Source organism: Nycticebus coucang, chromosome 16 (genome assembly GCF_027406575.1).
Source record: "Nycticebus coucang isolate mNycCou1 chromosome 16, mNycCou1.pri, whole genome shotgun sequence".
In the NCBI taxonomy this organism is placed as follows: Eukaryota; Metazoa; Chordata; class Mammalia; order Primates; family Lorisidae; genus Nycticebus; species Nycticebus coucang.
In genome coordinates this window covers 74,705,580-74,719,499 of record NC_069795.1, presented here as the reverse complement: position 1 = coordinate 74,719,499, position 13,920 = coordinate 74,705,580, and the positions used below count along the sequence as shown (strand labels likewise).

The window sequence follows — 13,920 nt, the reverse complement described above, 5'->3', positions numbered from 1 at the left end:
AGAGATGGATTGGGATGCCTGCTCCTGGGTCACAGCCCAGAGCCTCTGAGTCAGTCAGCTGAATCCAGTCACCAGAGCCTTCTTGGGGACAGAAGGCTTTTGTAGATCTAAGGAAGTCCAAGTTCTTTTGTCTCCCAGAGAGTATGGTGCTAACTGATATATGGGGTGAGGGGACATGTAAATTAAAGAGATGATGAACTAACCTTTTCCCATAGCGTCTGTGTGACTGGGGTTCCTTCGCACTGCAGTGAGGGGTTATCTTTGTAGTCACCTTCAAGTTGCTGGTGCAAGGAAAATAAAGCCATTCAAACAATCCTTTGTCATTTAAGGAATGGCAGAAGGAAGTAGGATGGTCTGTCTTTCCACGTTGTGTTCAAATTGCACTTTTGGCTTATGCAGACCTAGGAAAGCAAAACTGCTGTTGGAGAAGGGGTGAAATGGAAATGGGCATCTTAAGGAAGAAGGAAAGAAGAAAGGTGCCCTGCAGAGGCTGGAGCAGGGAGCTCGGGGGGCAGCACCATTCCCACTAGTCAGCCACCATCAGCCTGTCCTTATGAACCATCCCACCACCAGTCCCTCAGTGCCCTCTTTGTGCCACTGACCTGAGCACCTCTGGGAAGTGAAAGGTGGATCCCTCTCCCGAGAAGCTGGGGAGCCTTGCTTCAAGGCTCAGAGCCTTCACTTCAGAGGCCCAATATGTTCTAATACCGGAAGGAATGAAATTAATGAGTCTCCTTAAAAACAAGTATAGCTATTCCAGTGATAACTATAGGCGAGTATTAGGAGCAGACCCACTGGCTGTGAATATTTTTTGTGCCAGTGTTTGTGGGGACAGTGTTTGATTATATAGGTGCTATGCTTATGTAGATGACTTTAGATGATATTTAAAGTAGCAGTGAAGAACAAGAGCATCTCCTGTAGATTTAGCTCCTTTGTTTTTAGGGTAATTTTTTGGAGTGAGGATTTTTGACTTCCACCTTCTTTTTCTTGTTCTACCATTGATTTACTCCTTTGGACAATGCAGTTATGTTGTAGCTTTCAGCTTTTCTAAGTATGCGTCAGAAACCTTTATAAAGCAATTATTACGTAAGTGGAGAGTAAAGCTACCACTTACGCAAAACCAATTATAGTCACTGTTGTGAGGATCTGGGAGTCCAAGAAGGCAGGGAGGTGTTTTTGCCTGAGGGCCTAGGTGAATTCTGGTAGGGCCCATTTTTACCTTATATAAAGAGAGGGCATTGTAGTGCTCAACTCTGATCATTTCCTAAATGAGGGACAATATGCAGAGACTAAGTTAAGTTTTGATTTTGATTAAGAAAGTCCCAGAGGAAAAGCAGAACGTGTGTCCACACACAAAGGATGAGTTGATCAGAGGTCCTTTTCCCCCTTCATACGTGTTTTAAATAGGCAGTGTTTCAAGTAGAAATTTCTAAGTATCGCAAAGGCAGTGTGATCATCAAGCATTTCAAGCAGTTTTTGCCCGCAGGGATGCAGTTGTCTGCCCCTCATATCCTTTAGGGACATACACTGGTACCTGTACCCAGTCCCACTGCACCTGTCTTCTGCATCTCTTGGGAAGCCCTTCTATTTTAGGAGTGTGGCCCTTCAGGGCGAGTTAACAGAAATAAGCAAGCATCAAATATTAGTTGGGCAAATTAAATATTTACCTTGAGCTGCCTTTATGTCTACATGGTGATTAACTGCTCCATTCCTGGGATGTGTTTTAGTCGATAACTGCGCCAAGAACCCTTGTCTTCATGAGGGCGAATGCACGGAGGACTCCACTGGTCATGGCTATCGATGTGCGTGCTCACCTTCCTGGCAAGGGGATAACTGCAGTGTGGGTAAGAGAAAAAGCAGTGTCCAGTGGTCTGCGCTACAGCAGCACACTGGGTTATCTAGTAAACTCCTTTCCTCTCCAGAATGTGGAAGAATAAGATTTTTTAGTAATCGCCCACTTACGTGAGAGTTAGCACGCCTGCGTGTTGTCTGCGGGATGACATCAGGGACTGTGTATATAGTGTGGCGCTTAGAAACTTCCTGATCTGCTTCCACAACTCGGTCTCCTTCTACTCCTACCACATCGTACCACCTTCAGCTCCCTCAAGACCACTACGTTTCCGACCTCTGCTCTTTAATGTGTGGGCCCCTCAGCCTGGAGTCCCCCACCCCACCCAAGTCTGTTTAAGTCCTCCCATAGTCCAATTGTTATTTCAAATAGTCCTTAGTTCTCCCCTTCATCAAAATCTCCGATTTTCTCTTTACATCCAAATCCTGCTGTGTATTTCTAGTTAGTTGTTTATATGGCTGCCTCTACCCTCAGTAGATGGTCAGCCCCTGAGGGCAAGCTCCGTCTCCTCCTACTCATCCCGAGGCCCCACCTCACCTACTGAGTGCCATTTGGCCCTTGGTAAGGACTTACTGCCCTGGATCATGGTTTTGCTGTCTGCTACACCTTCAGTATGGTCTTGCTTTCTCACCTCTGCAGATGTGAATGAATGCCTGTCGAACCCCTGCCCACCCCTGGCCGTGTGCAACAATACTCAGGGATCCTTTATCTGCAAATGCCCGGTTGGGTACCAGTTGGAAAAAGGAATATGCAATTTGGGTAAGAGAGTCTATCTTGGAATTTATCCTGTACCCCAGTATATTTTACAAAGTAACATTACTATTTTTCTTCCTATTCTAAATCAATATTTGTCTCAGGAATAAACTTAAAGAATATGGAAGGAATATGGAAGGAAGTGGAAGATATTTCCTATTATTCCAACACTCAGAGAGGTAGCACCTTACTTTATAATTTTTTGATATGCATTATATTGCATATCAATTGAAAGTGTATATCTGTAGAAACTTTCCTATGTTATTAAGAATATATAAACCTCTAATAATAAAATTTTAATAAATATATTAAAAATGTAAAAACCTCTAATGACTGCATGATATACCATCATTATTTGCTGAACCATTCCACCTGCAGTTAGAAAAAATACGTATCAAAAGGATATTTTGATTACATAGTAAAAAAACAACAACAGTTTGGGGGAGAAAAGGCAGAACATAATCCTGATTGTCCTAACACATCCACATATTCTTTTAATTTTTGAAAGTGACCTTCATGTTCTTGTCCACAGGCAGACACATTTCGACAAAGCTGCTGTCATAATCGTACCACATAATTTGTCCTATTTTGTTCACTAATTTAACAGATCCGTAAAGCTGGTTGATTTTAAATATGATTTCCGTGTTATAGGTTAAAAAGCAAACCAGCCAACCAAATGAAAACCAAGGCCTTGACAAAGGTGCTGAGTGGCCAAGCTTATGTAATTGGCTGATGAGGGGCCTAGTCTCCAGCCCCCGGCTCTTCCTGTTACGATAATGTGTTAATCATAATTAGCTTTCCTGCACGCAGTGTATGACCCTAGTTGGAATGCCAAGTTTAATACATAACTTGTTGAAGAAATTAAAAATGAAAACTACAGAGCTGGATAAGGAAACTGGCAGGTAAAATGACTCATCTGAAATTGCTGACTGTGAGGCCAGGTGTGGTGGCTCACCCCTGTGACCTAGCACTGTGGGAGGCCAAGGCAGGTAGATTGCCTGAGTTCAGGCATTTGAGACCAGCCTGAGCAAGAGCGAGACCTCGCTCTCTAAAAATAGTGTCATGTTGTGGTAGCATCTATAGTCCCAGCTACTGGGGAGGCTGAGGCAATGGGATGGCTTGAGCTTAAGAGTTTGAGGTTACTTTGAGCTATGGTGCCACAGCACTTCCCCAAGGATGACAAAGTGAGACGCTGTCTCAAAAAAAAAAAAAAAATTGCTTACTGGATACTTAACACACAAAAAAATGCTCAGTAAATATTTTTGAGAGAGCAAATAGCTGTGTCCTTTGAAAGTGCTGTCACCTGTAGACTGAAGGGACTTTTTAAGAAGGTTGGTACCCTACTAAAATAATGGTAGAATTTTGAAAATTATTTAAAATACAAGGATTGAGTCAAAAACTATTGTAAAAAGAAGAATCTAGAAATGTAGACAACAACAAAATAAAAACTTCTTATTCTAATAATGTATTTGCTTTTGGGTAACCTACCTCATTTAGCCATACTCTGTAAGAAATAAGCCAGGAGTTTTCAATTTAAGAACAGAGATGGGAATGATTTTATTTTGAAGCATTGTGGAAAGTACATTTGCCCAGGACTCAGCTGACTTGCTTCCACCGCCAGGGCCAACACCATAGCACAGGGCTCCCAAGCCTCAGTTTCCTCATCTGTAAAATCTGATTGCCAGCCTCTCAGCTTCCCACTCACAGTTGTTGTTTTTATTATTATTAAATCATAGCTGTGTACATTAATGCGATCATGGGGCACCATACACTGGTTTTATACACAGTTTGACACATTTTCATCACACTGGTTGACAAAGGCTCCCTGGCATTTTCTTAGTTATTGTGTTAAGACAATTATATTCTACATTTACTAAGTTTCACATGTACCCTTGTAAGATGCACCGCAGGTGTAATCCCACCAATCACCCTCCCTCCGCCCATCCTCCCCCCTCCCTCCCCTCCCTCTGCCCCTTCCCCATATTCTTAGTTTATAACTGGGTTATAGCTTTCATACAAAAGCCATAAATCAGTTTCATAGCAGGGCTGAGTACATTAGATACTTTTTCTTCCATTCTTGAGATACTTTACTAAGAAGAATATGTTCCAGCTCCATCCATGTAAACATGAAAGAGGTAAAGTCTCCATCTTTCTTTAAGGCTGCATAATATTCCATGGTGTACATATACCACAATTTATTAATCCATTCATGGATCGATGGGCACTTAGGCTTTTTCCATGACTTAGCAATTATGAATTGGGCTGCAATAAACATTCTGGTACAAATATCTTTGTTATAATGACTCACAGTTGTTTTAAAGATAAAAGTAACACATTTGAACAAGCTTTGAAAATGGTAAAGAGCTATCCAGATGGGGGTATCATTTAACATCAGTCTTCAAGCTCTTGGACCAGAACTGAAAGCAATAATTTGACAAATGCAAAGTAATAATTATAGATCTTTCAAACAAAAATCATTAAGCTAGGGAAATCAACAGGTAAATGTGAAGTAAAAATTCGACTTAAAGCCAAACAATGGACTGCAGGTATTAAGGGCAAATACTGTCTTCAAAAAAAAAAAAAACCAACAACTTCTGCCTGGACGGAGTGCAGACCTTTGGGGAAGGAGGCTGATGTATCTAAAAGTAGAGGCCACACATTTGCTGTCCCGATCCAGAGGAGATCTGTGTACCTGATGACACTTGGGATGTGTGTTTCTATACAGAGTCTGGGTATAAACTCATACATGTGAGATGCGAAAATGGAGGAGCAGGGCGGCTGTTCTGGGAGCCAGTGTGAACGTCCCACAGGTAGCAGGGATCATGAGGAGAGCAGTTCTGTTGCATTAACAATCATCGTTCCCTTTTCAAGTCATTTAGCTTCATTGTTCCTAAACATCAGAGGAATATGCAAATTAGAGCATGCTGAAATGCTTTCATTTGGCCAAGAATGTTTTCAAAGAACTCCCCACTGCTCAGAAAGAGTCCTAAGCAGCTGGCTTCACTGAACTGTAGAACAAGCAAAAAGATGTTAAATAAGGATTAAGGGCTTTAGACAGTAAGTATAAGATGTTAAATGTTTTCCCTGGCTCATTTGCGGGCCTTTTTCTTAGTTCAGCATGCAAGCTTTTCATGAACGAGCAGCTTCACGGACCTATGTTTTGAGTTTTTTTTTTGTTTTTTTTTTTTCTGTCCAGAGGGGAAGATAAGAATTTAATATAAAGGAAGATAAGAGGCAGATACAAAGCGTGCCATGCTAATTTTTGGTTGTCTTCGCATTTGAGAGTCCTAGTCCCCCAGGCCCAACAGCACAAATTGGTGTTAACTAGGATTTCATTTTATGAGTGAAATGGGCCTTGACAATGGGGCTGCTTTCTTTCATTTCTGAACCTCACAGCATCTTGAATATGGTTTTTTTTTTTTCCCACGGCAGCCCCAGGAGTATAGACCCAGTACAAGTGTCTGGCACCTTTCCCGAAGCTCCCCCCCCACCCCACCCCCGTAGTCCTTAGAATATCAGACTCCTTGGGGCCCAGAGGATAAAAAGGAAAGATGAACTTTGGAAATAGGCACATGTGAGTCTGAATGCTAAATTCTGGGCCTTGGGAGCCTGGGTGATCATTCTTAGGAAGCAGGCAACCTCTGGGAGCCTCTTTTCTCAGTCAGGGAATTTCCTCTGAGCAAGAGGAATGGGGTTTGGATAGATGGGGATGACTCTAGGCAGAAGAAGAAACCACAGCAGCCCCTGAAGTTGGGGGACATAACTTGGTTATAGACCTCGAAGAGCAAGGCCTTTCCTCTGTCTAGGGATTATATTGTCTAGACCAGCTCATCTTTCTCCTGCGTCCCAGCTTCACTGGGCATCTGTTATGTGGGAGGCCACCAGATATCTCCTAATCCCATCCCATGCAAACTCGTAGTCAGAGATGTCAAGAAGACTCTTTCAACCAGGTGCTGTGGCTCACATCTGTAATCCTAGCACTCTGGAAGGCTGAGGGTCATGTGAGCTCAGGAGTTTGAGACTAGCCTGAGCAAGGCCGAGACCCTGTCTCTACGAAAAATAGAAAAACTATTGAAGTGTTGTGGTTGTTGCCTACAGTCCCAGCTACTCAGGAGGCTCTCTTGGGTCTAAGAGTCTGAGGTTGCTGTGAGCCATGATGCTACAGCACTCTACCCAGGGTGACGGAGTGAGACTACCTCAGAACAAAAAAAAGAAGACTCCATCTCTTAGCAGGCCTTACACATACAGAAAAGACCTCGGAGTTTTTCTCCTAAAGGTTTACTTATTCTGAGTTTTCACCTCAGCCCAGTAAATACTCACTTCTTTTTTTTTTTTTTTTTTTTTTTGAGACAGAGTCCTTGGTAGAGTGCTATGGCGTCACAGCTCACAGCAACCTCAAACTCTTGGGCTTAAGAGATTCTCTTGCCTCAGCCTCCCAAGAAGCTGGGACTACGGGCACCTGCCACACGCCCAGCTATTTTTTTGTTGTTTAGCAGGCCCAGGCCGGGTTCGAACCAGGCCAGTGTATGTGGCTGGCACCTTAACCACTGAGCTATGGGCACCAAGCCTTAATACTCCCTTTTCTAGAGAGAACCCTAGAAAAGAGAGAGACACACTCCATCCTCAGAGAGGGGGAAACGCACAAAGGTTGTCCTGTGAGGGCAAGTGAGGCTGGATACTCCAGAGGTTTGCAGACACACAGCCTTAATTAGGTTCATCTGTCCTGTGGTCTAACGGGCTACATTTTCATTTTCAGTTAGAACCTTCGTGACAGAGTTTAAATTAAAGAGAACTTTTCTTAATACTACTGTGGAAAAACATTCAGATCTACAAGAAGTTGAAAATGAGATCACCAAAACGGTAGGTTTCCTGAAAGGCATCTTCATGCTAGTCCTTTGCTTTCTACAACAGATTAATCCCAAGTTGAGGACTGCCTAAGTATCTCTGGGACGCTTCACTTTTATTATGTTTGGAAGGGTAACTTCAGGGTAAAACAAAGAGCCTTTCAGAAATAGAAGAGAGGCATTGACACTAGTGATGCCCAGTAGAAGTGTTTGTTTAAGTGTGTCCCCATGTGTGTTTTTATTTGTGACTTGGTGATTTTTTCCACATGCAATCTTGTAGTCAGAGATACATGGATAAAATGCACCAATACTATTGGTGAAGAGGAAAGATCCAGAAAGTCCTTCCGACCCCATCTGCTGTTGACATGCTATGTGATTTTTTCGCTCTGTTTCAGAGACTGGCGAGAATGATACTCTTTTTTTTTTTCTCAAGGGAATGCCAAAGGTGTAAGAGTTAATTCTGATTATCTAGGGTTTGAGAATTCACTGAATAGATTATCAAAGGGCCTCTTTTCCTGCATTTTAGCAGAAAAATAAAAAACAGAAAAATGGAGAGGAAGAAAGAAGAGGTAAAAACGAAGCTCAGTCAATCAATTTTGCTTCTCCATTGATACCTGAGTCAGAGATTTGGTGTTCAGAAAATTGAGAGGTGAATTGGTTTCTGGTTTCCCTTTTACTTGTTCTTTATGGGTAAGAATTAGTATATTATGCAAGAACTGTCCATGTCTATAGGACCATGAATTTTATTTGTGTAAAATACAGATTCCAATTCAATTTCTTGGAGATCCCCAAGACCACCTCAGTTTCAGTAAGGCACTAGGAGGGGTAGCAGAAGATAGGGAAAGCTGTTAGACAGATGGCGATGTCTTATTACAGTGAAAGTCTGCAGGTTAAACTCAGCCCAGGAAAGAGGCGCATGCAGCAGAGGCAGGAGGATCCCAAATCCAGAGCTTCCAGGTGTCCTCTGCCCGTGGAGTTGCAGACACTGTCAGCTCCTGTCGGCCCCAGTGTATGGCAGTATGCATGAGAGTTGCCAACCACAGAAGCTCCCCCAAGCCTCGGCCTCTACAGCCTTGACTGGGGCTCCATCACACAGACATGGCTGACTGCCTGACCCGTACATGGCTGACTTGTCTCTAGCCCCGTATAAGTGGAGCTGATTGTATGTTACCCAAAGCCTCCATCATAAATCACATCATTAGACTCTCTGGCATAGCCCAGGACCTCCAGGTAAACAGGACGTTCTGAGGGTATAGAGATCAGTCTCAGGAGCCAAGCGCAAGCACCCAACTTCTCTTTGGGCAAGGTAAAACTCTTTACTACACAGCAGGATTTATCATGTCCTAATCCCACCCCTAAATCCACACCTTGTTCACATCTTGTCAGGCCACCACAGCTGCCTTTTGGTCCTGCGGTGAGGAGTAGATCTTTCCTTCTCAGGTACAGAGGTGCAGTCCTTCCCGCTGCACAGGACCTGATGACTTATCTGACTTGTTATTTTTAACGTATGGGTGAAGTGATACACCTGTCCTCAAGAAACAGGGAAGATTTGAATAGTGTCTGGGGAAGCCACATGAATGGTCTTTCCCAAGATGTAACTCTTTTTATCAGTACCAAAAAACAAGTTACTAATAAAAAAACAATAATAAATCTTTGCCATTAGACTATAAAACAATTCATGCAAAGCCAAAAAGAGTTTGGTAACATCTCATGTTCATCTCTGTCTTCTGGAGAGTGGAATGTCTTTGAGATGAAGGCTTTGGAGACAGATGGGTCTGCATGGAGCGAGGTATCGAGACCCTCTGCTCCACAAAAGGACCCCATTATGGAGGGGAACAGCGCAGTAGTCATGACGCTTTGTGCTGTGGAGGGATTTTCTGCATTTGCTGAGGGCACAAGGCAAACACAGGGAGAGTGGCTCTTAATCTGCCCTCAACAAAAGGGTTCTTGACCATGTAATGTGATTTTTCATGGATAGCCTTTTTGAAGGTCAACTCATGGTAGATTGTGAGGGGTCTCTACAGGGCCTCTTAGATCTGGGGGAGCTGAGCCTTTTCAGCGAAGGTTGTTCACTTTGCAGAGTCTAAATAAACAGTGGTCTCTGAGTTTTTTGCTATCCTGGGCCTTCGAAGAGATCTGCTCCTTTGAAGATGTTTTGCATCCAAGGGTGCCGTTCTGAACATCATTTCCTGCCAGGATTTTCCCCACTGATTTACTCTCTGCCTCTTTCCCTTTGTACTCACAGAACAACAGAAAGACATTTAAGAGGAGAACAAGAAAAGGACAGCTACTTCTGTGGAAAGCTGCCTGCTGATAACTTGATGGCTGGAAAATGCCTATTTTATCCTGAAAAGAGGAAATCTTGGTTCTAGGTCTAAGGCTTTTGTCTAACTCACAGTTAACCACAGACTTGTGCTTTCTTTCAGTTAAATGTGTGTTTTTCCACATTACCTGGCTATATCCGATCCACAGTTCGTGCTTCTAGGTAAGTAACAGAATTACATTTGCTTGTGAGCCAGTGTATAGAAAGGGGAGGCTGTTCTGACATGGCTGATGGCAACAAAACAGGGCCCTGTTTTGATCAAGCCACTGGGTGACCCAGGGCCAAGGTCACTGGACCTTCATGCTCTCCCAGGCTCTCACTGGAGAATGGTGATGACACTCATTTTCCAAAAGCCCCAGGACTCACATGTCATTTTAAAACCATTAAAAAGCCCACACACTTTGCCTGTAGGGAGTCCAACGTGGTGGTGATCTCACTGCAAACAACCTTTTCCATGGCCTCCAATGTGACACTGTTTGACCTGGCTGATGGGATACAGAAATGTGTCAATACCTGCAGATCCTCTGCTGAGGTCTGCCAGCTCTTGGGATCTCAGAAACGGATCTTTAGAGGTAAGAGAAAGGCCCTCTGGGAGGACTCTGCCCATCTAGTTAGACACAGACCTAGGATGGAAATGTATGGCATCCCGGGCTCGGGCCCAGGAGTGCACACCACGGAGCTTATCTTGGAATGGATGTTAAGCAAAGGGTCTTGGTGTGTACGCACTTTGGGGCATGTGCATGTGTATATACACACACACAGAATCCTGACCACATACAGCCCTCACACACACACACACACAGAATCCTGACCACATACAGCCCTCACACACACACACACACACAGAATCCTGACCACATACAGCCCTCACACACACACACACAGAATCCTGACCACATACAGCCCTCACACACACACACACACACACAGAATCCTGACCACATACAGCCCTCACACACACACACACAGAATCCTGACCACATACAGCCCTCACACACACACATAGAATCCTGACCACATACAGCCCTCACACACACACACACACAGAATCCTGACCACATACAGCCCACACACACACACACACACAGAATCCTGACCACATACAGCCCTCACACACACACACACACACAGAATCCTGACCACATATAGCCCTCACACACACACACACAGAATCCTGACCACATACAGCCCTCACACACACACACACAGAATCCTGACCACATACAGCCCTCACACACACACACACACACAGAATCCTGACCACATACAGCCCTCACACACACACACACACAGAATCCTGACCACATACAGCCCTCACACACACACACACAGAATCCTGACCACATAGAGCCCTCACACACACACACACACAGAATCCTGACCACATACAGCCCTCACACACACACACACACACACAGAATCCTGACCACATACAGCCCCCACACACACACACACACACACACACAGAATCCTGACCACATACAGCCCTCACACACACACACACACAGAATCCTGACCACATATAGCCCTCACACACACACACACAGAATCCTGACCACATACAGCCCTCACACACACACACACACACACAGAATCCTGACCACATACAGCCCTCACACACACACACAAGGAATCCTGACCACATACAGCCCTCACACACACACACACACAGAATCCTGACCACATACAGCCCTCACACACACACACACAGAATCCTGACCACATACAGCCCTCACACACACACACAAGGAATCCTGACCACATACAGCACACACACACACACACAGAATCCTGACCACATACAGCCCTCACACACACACACAAGGAATCCTGACCACATACAGCACACACACACACACAGAATCCTGACCACATACAGCCCTCACACACACACACACAGAATCCTGACCACATACAGCCCACACACACACACACACACACAGAATCCTGACCACATACAGCCCTGAGGCACCTGGTCCTTGGCGTGAGGCCCCTTCTATTTCATATCTCCTGTGTTGGTGTGGGAGGACAAGGGCTGATGTAACAAAGCAGAAATCCCTCTTCTTTCCCTGGAGAAGTTCCTCTCCTTTGGGGAGATAGAAATGCACGTGTAGAATGTATAGGCTGTCAATGAACTTTATCATGATATACTGTTAAGTAAAAAAGCAGGTGCAGTATCAAACCATAGTCTTTTTAGTTTGCTTGTTTGTTTATTATAAATGCACAGAAACAAGACTAGACGAAGGCGGGCCAGAACGCTCACAGGGGCTGATGAAGGTTTTCCTTTCCTATCTCGCTTTGTCTGTGTAGTCAGAAGCTTCTGTGTGCATCTAGTGTGAGGCAGATGAGAAGCATTAGAGAGAACAAATTCAGAAGGCACATTTGGGTCTTGAAGGGGAAGTTGGCTTCGAGGATGAGGAGACTGCGCTCAAATCCAAAGCACTTTTTGCAAGGGAGGCTTGTCCCAGTTGCTACATCATAAGTGATCAAAGTTCTCTCATTTTACTGCACAACCAGGGCTGGTGAGGGATGTAGGATCTAGTCTGACCCTCCCCATCTGGCATCCAGATGTTGGATATAAGTTGGAGGTATCAAGTTTGGGTACTCTGTCTGCTAGTACATCTGTGATGTTCCCAATGGTTGGGGTTTTGGAACCATGGTCCAGAAAGCTTTCTTTTTTTTGAGACAGAGCCTCAAGCTGTCACCCTGGGTAGAGTGCCATGGAATCACAGCTCACAGCAACCTCCAACTCCTGGGCTTAAGCGATTCTCTTGCCTCGGCCTCCCAAGTAGCTGGGACTACGGGCGCCCGCCACAACACCCAGCTATTTTTTTTGGTTGTAGTTGTAGTTGTCATTGTTGTTTGTTGATTCGAACCCACCGGCTCTGGTTATGTGGCTGGCGCCTTAGCCGCTTGAGCCACAGGTACCAAGCCCAGAAAGCGTCCTTGAGCAGGGCCGTGTGTTGCAGAGCTTGGGAGGCAGGTAGTTAACGTTTCACTCTGGGATAAATGCTGGAGATTGGTCCATGTAAGGGCTACTTATTAATTTGAAAAAAAAAATAAAGAGCAAAACTTTCTGTAGTTGAAGTTCTGTTGATTGGGGAGTTAATTAGAAAGTTCATGTTCCGTTATATTGTGCTCAAAACTTAGAGGCTCCTTGGTTTTACTTTTGTGTTTTTCTTGCCAATGATTCAAGGGTGCCAGTTTTTCCTCTGCGGTGAGGTAGGAAGGGTACCTTTCAATTCACTCAATATGGAGTCCCTTCTCTGTGATCAGCAATGTACCAGGTTACATTTTTGTAAGTGCATTCGTGCCTTGCGAATCAAGTAACCAGATATTTGGATTTGAAAGCGGCTGCTCAGAGCAACCCTGCCCATCCGCAGACCTCCACGTTTCGGACTGCTCGGGTGTGGCTCATGGGGACACTCCTGTCATCCTCGCCTGCTCCTGCGCTCCCCGTTCTTCCCTTCTCCTGCAGCTGCGCACGTTGGCTGGAATCTCGCTCACTTCCCTGCTTTTCCTCCCAGGTCTTCTCCAGAGTTTGCCCATACCCAGCCTTGTCTCTCTCTAACTTTTGGAGGGGTAGCGAGGTGACAGCTTCTGACACCCGGGTGTTTATAGCACAGGGCTCCTCTGGGGCTGTCTCCTTCCATTCACAGAGGTCCACTTCCTTGCCTTTTAAAGAACTGCATCTCTCAGAGTCTTCAGGGGTTTACAGTGTTTGGAAATCCCCCCGGGAATGTCTCGGCTTTAGATTTATTTAGATTCTCATTGTTCTGGTGGATGTTATGCCCAAGAAAGACCATGGGAACTGCAAATGTAGAAAGATCACATTGCCAGGCGTATCGTGAAAATGGGATTGTATGTGCTTCTGTCAGATAGACGTATAAAATGGTCTTTGAGAGTGTTTAGGGCAGCAGCTCCTCCTCTGCAGAGGCAGGGCCAGGCTTCCACACTCTCGCATGGATCTGCTTCTGTGCAGGAAAGGGCTGTTGCTTCAGCAGAGGGCTTAGTATTTGCCAGCTGGCTGGGTTAATCAGCACAATGGAAGGAAAAGACGAGATTGGCTTCCAGAAAATATCTAATCAGACCAGCAACTCAGGCTGGGCACTAGACAAGACTGGTGTCAGTCTGGACAGGTTTTGCCCTGG

General features: G+C 44.8%; 1 protein-coding gene across 2 annotated transcripts in view; it reads left to right on the top strand.

The window, feature by feature from the left end:
* Positions 1–13,920, top strand: part of HEG1 (heart development protein with EGF like domains 1) — a 101,037-nt gene that overhangs the window by 63,501 nt on the left and 23,616 nt on the right. For both annotated transcript variants that reach the window (XM_053564397.1, XM_053564396.1), the window contains 5 exons: positions 1,728–1,844; positions 2,489–2,608; positions 7,359–7,462; positions 9,873–9,931; positions 10,181–10,341. In XM_053564397.1, coding sequence (XP_053420372.1) covers positions 1,728–1,844; positions 2,489–2,608; positions 7,359–7,462; positions 9,873–9,931; positions 10,181–10,341 — 561 coding nt within the window. The remainder of the gene's footprint in view (positions 1–1,727; positions 1,845–2,488; positions 2,609–7,358; positions 7,463–9,872; positions 9,932–10,180; positions 10,342–13,920) is intronic.